The 7,815-nt window shown below is 34.5% G+C and overlaps 1 protein-coding gene across 6 annotated transcripts; it reads left to right on the top strand.

Annotated features, from left to right (window-relative positions):
* The first annotated feature begins 4,350 nt into the window (after positions 1-4,350).
* On the top strand, positions 4,351-6,889 carry LOC109207318 (F-box protein At1g78100). Of its 6 annotated transcripts, none has more exons than XM_019370219.1 (2): positions 4,351-5,648; positions 6,229-6,889. In XM_019370219.1, exon 1 carries the CDS (start codon positions 4,606-4,608, stop codon positions 5,638-5,640), a length of 1,035 nt encoding a protein of 344 aa, XP_019225764.1. In that variant the 5' UTR covers positions 4,351-4,605; the 3' UTR covers positions 5,641-5,648; positions 6,229-6,889. The 6 variants fall into 6 exon arrangements, with proteins under 6 accessions (XP_019225764.1, XP_019225762.1, XP_019225761.1 ...); XM_019370217.1 differs by having other exon boundaries at positions 6,226-6,889; XM_019370216.1 differs by having other exon boundaries at positions 6,197-6,889.
* The last annotated feature ends 926 nt before the right edge of the window (positions 6,890-7,815 follow it).

Here is a 7,815-nt window from a genome sequence, read left to right as displayed (position 1 = left end):
ATTCCGCAGAAATTATTTAAATTTCTGTTGAATAGAATGTTTGGTCGCGAACTCGACCGTTGGAAAATAATTCCGGCGAATTCCCAAAGTCATATTTTTCCGCGAAAAAATATTAGAAAAAAGAATTAAATGATGGAAAAGGAAAATAAATTTAGTCCAAAAAATTATAAATCATATCAATTGACCGAAGCCGAGCCGAGCAACGGCGACGGCACGAGGCTTTCTCTCTTCTCAACTATTTAAGAGCTAGAAGAAGCTCTGTTTTAAAAGGCAGAATTGGGACTCGCCCGGGGCTCGCCCTGAGGCAGAGCACTCGTAAAATTCCCCTGGGCTTATGTGTGGGGCTTAGTTCGTGGGACTTACGCCTCGACCGTCGGGGCTTACGCTCCAGACACGCCCAACGCCCGGCGTACTGGGCTCGCCTAATAGAACTTTATGCAATTGTGTGTAACTAACCTTGTAAATCCTCAAATTTTCTTAATAAATCGTTGACTATTCAAAATTATTTTTTTCTTAATCATAAATTATTAAGTTGAGAGTATTTTATGTCATAACTAAAATAAAATTATTGTATTTTATGCACTAAGACTGCTATGATAGTAGATTTTAAATAAATCTTTCATTTAAAAGTATTTATTATATTAGTCCATAATTTTTTTTATAATTATTTTCCTAAATATTAATTTTTTCACGTTTACGAGATACAATACTTATTAATTTAATAGCTTGGTATTAGCTAGTAACTATTTACAAATAATTAGTTATCATGATATAGTATGGTGAATTATGTGTCACTTTATTAACTTGTTGAAACTTAAAAATAAATGATGCAAGAGAATCATATTTAAATTGTGAATTATATTTTTGTATAATTCTCTTTCAAATAAAAAACATATTAAATAAAAGGAGTATTTTAAAAAAATCAAATTATAATATCGAAATTCTTTCAAGGTTCATCACTCCTTAAGAGATACATATAAGATTTCGCATCGAATACATTACTTTTGATATTTGAGTTGTAACGACGTTGCAGCTAATTTGCATATTATCATATATGTCATACTTTTTGTATTATTCATAATTGAGTTATAATTTATAAATATTTTAAATAGATTATTTGTTATAACTTTGTGATTTTAATTTAATTTTTATTATTATTTTTTATTTTATACTATCTTAAAATTCTTGAAATTAGTAAAATTTAAAGATCCGAGGGACTTGCGCCCCATGTCTCAGGACTTACGCCTCGCCTCGTCAGAGGTAAAACGCCTCGCTTCACGCCCCCTTCTTTTAAAACATTGAGAAGAAGTGCTTCCATATGTAAGCACAAGAATTATCCTCTTCCTATTCAATGAGGGACAAAATTACTTTGTAAAATGAACTAATTTAAAATTTCATTTCCCTCTATTTCTTTTCCAACCATTTTCCATTCACATCTTTTTTGTTTTTATTAACAAAACCCAACATAAAGTTGAACCTTTTTTGGAAAAAAAGAAAAGAAAAAAGGAAGAAGAAGTAATATTGGAAGGTGAATGTTTGCATAAAATCAGGGCAAATCATCATTTTGCCTGTTTTTCCCCCCTTAAAAGATTCGTCACCCGTGATTTTAGAAGCAAAAAGAAAAAGAAACAGGATTAGTGGGCCAAAGGAAATGCATATTTAGGCAAATCTGTCCCTTGTATTTATCTACAACGCCAGCCTCATTTACTATTTAATATTAACAATAACAATAATAATTTATGACGGACCATGTATGGCTAATAAATCCAAGACAAACACTAGGCACAATCCAAGCCTTGATATGTCTTCGCTACCTCCGCTACAACACTTGCGTAATCCAGATTCATTGCATTTTTCAGGTTGCTGCATTCCTTTAAAAAAAATTATAAGCACGAAATCATGAAGTATTAAGATGAAATAAGATAAACTTACAATTTCTCGAGAGTCGAGATTAATACAGATTTAGTGAAAGAGGTGCAAAAAAAAAAATAGGGGTTTTCATCACAACTCTTCCCTTCCACAATTACAAATAGGGGTTTTCACAACTCAAAAAAGGGAAACCAGAAGTTATAACAAGAAGACACAAGGGAGCTCATGAATCAAAGGCCACAATTCTCTGCAAACTACAAGTGTTCAAGCACTTCAACACAAATTTCAAGTATTCAAGATCAAGAACGAAGTAAAATCAAATACAAAACATTCAAGATCAAGGCCACTTGTTCGTGATAAGATTCGTGACAACAACCAAAGCGTTCGTGATGGATAAATCAAATTCAAATTCAAGATCAAGCTCAAAAACCCTTGAATTTATATTGAAAAAGTAGAATTAGAGGAATCATAGAGATTGTAACACTTGTATTACTTGAAATCAAATACTACAATTGTTGCAATATTTTACGGTTTTGATTTTATTTTTTGACGTAAATTTATTGTTTACACGTAGTAGAGCAGTAGTTCGGAGTATATTTCAATCATGTAATCATGTTAATACATTTAGTTAGGTAATATACTTTTTAGAAGTCTCTTTTAGTCCTATTCGAGATTTTTATACCGGTATAAAATATGTATATTTTTTACTACTTTCCATATTTTCTTTTACATTGTGCAAACTTGGCTGAAATGAATTTAAATGCAGGACATGATTAGTGAGTATTTAGATAGTCAACCTCAACTTATTTGATACTAAAACACAATTGTTGCAATATTATAAATTTACTATTAGAATTGTTAACTATAGCCCCATTGTTAACTATTAACAACATGAGTCAATAGCTTAGATGGTCACTTAACTTTTGCAAATTGGCCCTCAAAGTTATATCTTTTTTGTTTTTTAAAAACCACTCAACTTTGGATAATTGGCCATCAAAGTCATATAATTTTCTTTTTTTCTTTAAAAATCATTTAAATTTACCTAGTTCACTTAAATGGTCATTCTTGCCAGATTTTGTACTTTACGCTGAGATTTAGTAACATGACAAAATTAATTTTAAGAATAAATTATTAAAATACTAATTTAAAGCCTGGACTATTTAAAGACATAAACCACTCGTTTACCTAATACATGACCCGTCCCACATATAAGGGTCGACAATTATAGTTAACAAAAACTTTTGTACTTTTGAATAATGATTTGTACCATGGAATTTTCAGTTATCATCTCAAAAATTACGTTACATCCAATTTACAACAATGAAATCTTTCAAATATTTGAAAAAATCGCAAACCCTTTGAAAAATATCTGAGAATTCTTTACGACTCTTAAATTTTACAAGAAGTATTGTTAACTTTAAACAAATTTACGAATTTTGAATTGTATCATTGGATTTTTACAATAACTTTTACAATGATGATTAATATCATTGAATTTTTCGGTGGGAGAACTATAATTCTAAGTAGTTGAGAGGATAACCTGAGTAATAATAGAACGATTGAATTGATTTGAAATTTTTCATGTGTCTTTATAATCATCTATTGAATGCTGACTTTCAGAAGTTTGTCTTGCTCCTCCGTTAGCTGTGTTCAATTTTTTTTCCATAAGTAGTTCATTTTAACTTTTAAATTTAATATAACATAAAATTTAAGATGGGAAAATTCAATAATTTAATCATTGTCCAAAAGTACAAAACTTTCAAATTAACTATAATTGCATATGGAGCAGAGAAGCTGTTAAAGTCGATCGATATGTGTGAGTTGAGTCAAGTATTAGGTAACCGATTGTGTTTTGTTTTAAAATGGTTTAGATTTTAAATTAGCATTTTAATAATTCTTTTTCATGTCATTAAATCTCACTGCAGAGTACAAAATCTACCAAGAAAGACCATTAAAGTGAACTAGATAAAGTTGAATGATTTTTGAAAGGCGAAAGAAAATTATATGACTTTAATGGTCAATCTAAAGTTAATTGATTTTTGAAAGACAAAAAGAAATAACATGACTTTGATGTCAAATTATCCTAAGTTGAGTGAAAATCTGAACCATCAAACTCTGAACAACAGTTACTACAATAAAATGTTGTCCATAACTCCATATTATAAGATCCAATAAATACAACTATTACAATTTACAAAATTGTTAACCTAAAAGACTAGTAATAATATGAAACATGAAATGTTATTACAATCCAATAAATGCACAATATGTGTTTAATTATAATTAATTAATATGTATAAATTTATCATTACAGAGTAACAAATTAATGTGGTTTAATACGCATGGACAGATATTATTTTATGATTACATGGTGCCATTGATTCAAAGAAATTTGCCTTTATTTTCCTCTTTTTCGTTTTGCCTTTTCAAAGTTCAATGGAAAATGTGACGGGGTTTGCAAAGCGTGTTCCGGTAGCACGAAAAACAAACCACGGCGCCATTTATTAAATTTCTGACGAAAGCCGGCAATTAGGCTAAAAAGAAAGAGAAATGTCATTAGGGCCCCACTGCAATTTGAGGTCAACGGTCAAAATATACGCTCCCCTCTAAAAGCTCGATTTTCCGAGCCCAATACCCAATTCTCTGTCTTTCCCGTTCATATCCACACACCCAACCACTCCTCTTTCTCCTAATTTCTTAAAAAACATTTCGGAAGAAAATAATATTACGCCGGCTATGGAGTTCGAATTGGATCACTCTGACGGGTTCGATCGGATACCCGACCCGCTTATTAACCTCATCTTCAACCAAATCTCCGACATCAAAACCCTAATCCGATGTCGCTCCGTTTCCAAACGGTTCAACTCTTTGGTTCCTCAAGCCGATTCGCTCCTCCTCCGGGTCGACCGGGTTATCTCCGCCACCGATTCCGACGACGAAGACGATTCCTTCTTCATTGCTTTCCTCAGATCCATCATCAAATCCCTTCACCATCTCGTTTCCCCAAGCAAGCCTCTCCCAAACCCGACCCGATCACAAAACTCACCCGCCCAGATCCTGCGCGAGTTCGAGAAGATCCGGAATCTTCAAATCGAGCTACCGTCCGGCGATCTCCGATTAGAGAAAGGCACGACAATTAAGTGGAAGGCAGAGTTTGGGAAAACCCTAAAGAGCTGCGTGATTTTAGGGTTTCGTGGTGGGGAAGGTGGCGGGGGAGAGGCAGAGTTAGGCGGAGGAGGAGGAGGAGCTGGGGGAGGTTTGAAAATGAGGGTAGTTTGGACAATTAGCGCGTTGATAGCAGCATCAGCAAGGCATTACATGATGATGGAAGTTGTAAACGAGCACAAGGAGCTGGAGAATTTGGTGATCAAAGACAGAGAAGATGAAGGTAAAGTAGTGATGGATAAGAAAGGATTGAGAGAATGTAGAGAGAGCCAAGGCGAAGGAGAAGAAGCGGAGGTGAATAGTGCTACCAGTGGGAATGGCGTTGGTGTTTGGTGGCGGAGCAATCGTACGACTGTGCCAGCAGTACGAATGAGGATGAGGCACGAAGCTAGAATGGAACTCTCCGATGGCACGAAAATGGTAGGAGCAACATTGGTGGTTGTGCGGCCAATTAATCAGGGTAATGGTGAGAGGAGTGAGGTAGAGGAACAAAATGGAGATGTAGGATTGGCATTAGCGGCATTTGGGGATGATGCAGTGTATGGAGAAGCCGTGGAGAGGTTGCTCAAGAGTAGAAGTTATATCCTGGAGATGAATTCCTTTTAGTTCCCACGGTATCTGTAAGAACTTGTTCTCAATCAATGTGATGATTCTAGAATTTTGTTGTCATTTGTAAATATATCGCTATTGTTATTTGTACAAGTAATGGTTAGACATGGCATTTCGTGCATAAGAAAGAATATTCTTTTGCTTATATTAGAGTCATGATCGAAATCCAAACTCTGGGGGTTTTAGGTATTGGGGCAGTGAGAATTGAACTGAAACTTTGTGTGAGGATCCCTTGGTCTTACCATTTCCATTGAGCTATGTTGCCCTCTTTTTTTGTTGCATTTGTACACGATTTTACCTGTAGTGTCTGATCTTATTGTGTACCATTTCATGTGCGGTGTCTGCTCAAGTCTCTTTTCATTAGGACTTCAGAAACCAATGTTGATACTTGTTCCTACTTATTGAACCCCTAATTTGCATTCAAAGGCATATTGAGGAGTCATATGTCCGACCCATTTGGGATGGAGAATTGATTGAAATATATTGTGAATGGAATATGTGCTGGCTAGATGGTAAAATTATGTTGATCAGATACTGAGTGTTCAACTTGTAGGTTTGATTAACTTTTACATGATGATACAGAAGTGATCTAGCTGATTCCAGCTTATTCGGTATTGAGGAGTAGCAACTGAACACTTCGCTTCTAGCATACCCACAGCCTATAAAAAAGGGCCGCAACGGCAACTATCTGAAATCCCGTAAGAGGAAGAACAGGAGGGAAACCTCTATGTTAAGAGACCTCTATTATGCTGAAGGATGCAATTGATTTGTCACCTGAACAACCTCGGCAGAAGGGCCCGGTATCTCAAGGAGCCTATTAGCAAAGGGCCATGCCACTTAGGTTCCTTGGCAATATTGAATTACAGATTTTTTGAGTTATTGTCAGTATGTTGCAAAATACCATATGGAATTATCAGAGGCAACTGCCATTGGCGTAGTGAATTCACCAGCTGTGATACAGTATGAGCAAGGCCTGATGAATGCTTTTCCAAATGACAATTCAAGCATGAGTCCTTAACTATATCTTTGATTAAATTTGTTTCTGAATGTTAGCAGCCACGATCAAAAGCTTTATTAGCTGTGTCTAATGGCCATGTGTGATAATCGTTGTAGCTTGTATTCTTCTGTTGGTTTTTGGACGTTTATAATTTCTCGTGGAAACTTTAATGACAGTTGATCAAAGTTTTAGCGAGGCAACAATTACATAATCAAGAAGTTGAAGCTGTTGTATAAAGAAGGTTCACAGTGTTGGTTCTCAATCTTATACACGACCATATTTCACAAGCCAAGTGATAGAGCTCATCCACAAGTTGTAGACTTGTAGCTGGGTATTTTTTTGGGCCTAATCCTTAACTGTCGAGTTTTCCAGACGTAACAGTGACTGAGGTTTTTTTTTGTTTGTGAGTTGATACGAACGCGGAAGCAAAATAACAAGAACACGAATAAAATGATAGAAAGATAGAGATTTAGTAGAGATTGAGTTTTTTTTTTTTTTTTGTTTGTGACTTGATACGAACGTGGAAGCAAAATAACAAGAACACGAATAAAATGATAGAAAGATAGAGATTTAGTAGAGAACCAACTAAGGAAATTGAAAGAAACACTTGAAATAAACAAATACCCAATCAATTTAAGACTTAATTGACCCAAAACTATATTAACAGCCCTCAAAGGGAAGCAATCCCCTTGTAAGTTCACCTTAACAAGTAATCAACCAACATAGGAGTGTATCCTAAACACTCTCAATGATTCTCATTCCCAATATCAAAATAAGCTAACCCTAAAATGAGAGCATTAAGAGTTATTTATACTAGGGAGCTAAATATTACAAATATACCTAATATATGTAGTATAGTCTTTTATTGTTGACAAAATTATATATGTAACCGTCCCGCTATGAAAATAGTCTCGCTCGATGGCTGACTGAGGTTTAGATCTGTAGATTATGGAAGAGGAAGAATTTTAGTAAATGGTAATGAAATTGTTAATTATTCCGCTGAGAAAATAAGTGGTATATCTATAAAGGTTATTGGACTAGCCGTTATTAGTTGTTTGCAGTGCTGAGTTGTGATTTGTTGTCGACCAATTTCAGTTATCTTTTGAAACGTGATTTTTTTCAACAATCATAGTAATTGAAATTCCAACTTGCTTATTTATATTCAGTAGTTGAGA

This window comes from Nicotiana attenuata, unplaced genomic scaffold, assembly GCF_001879085.1.
Source record: "Nicotiana attenuata strain UT unplaced genomic scaffold, NIATTr2, whole genome shotgun sequence".
In the NCBI taxonomy this organism is placed as follows: domain Eukaryota; kingdom Viridiplantae; phylum Streptophyta; class Magnoliopsida; order Solanales; family Solanaceae; genus Nicotiana; species Nicotiana attenuata.
This window is presented reverse-complemented; position numbering and strand designations above follow the sequence as displayed.

Bases quoted from the DNA above. Each gene is read 5' to 3' on its own strand.
- LOC109207318 (XM_019370219.1), top strand. From the start codon at position 4,606: ATGGAGTTCGAATTGGATCACTCTGACGGGTTCGATCGGATACCCGAC.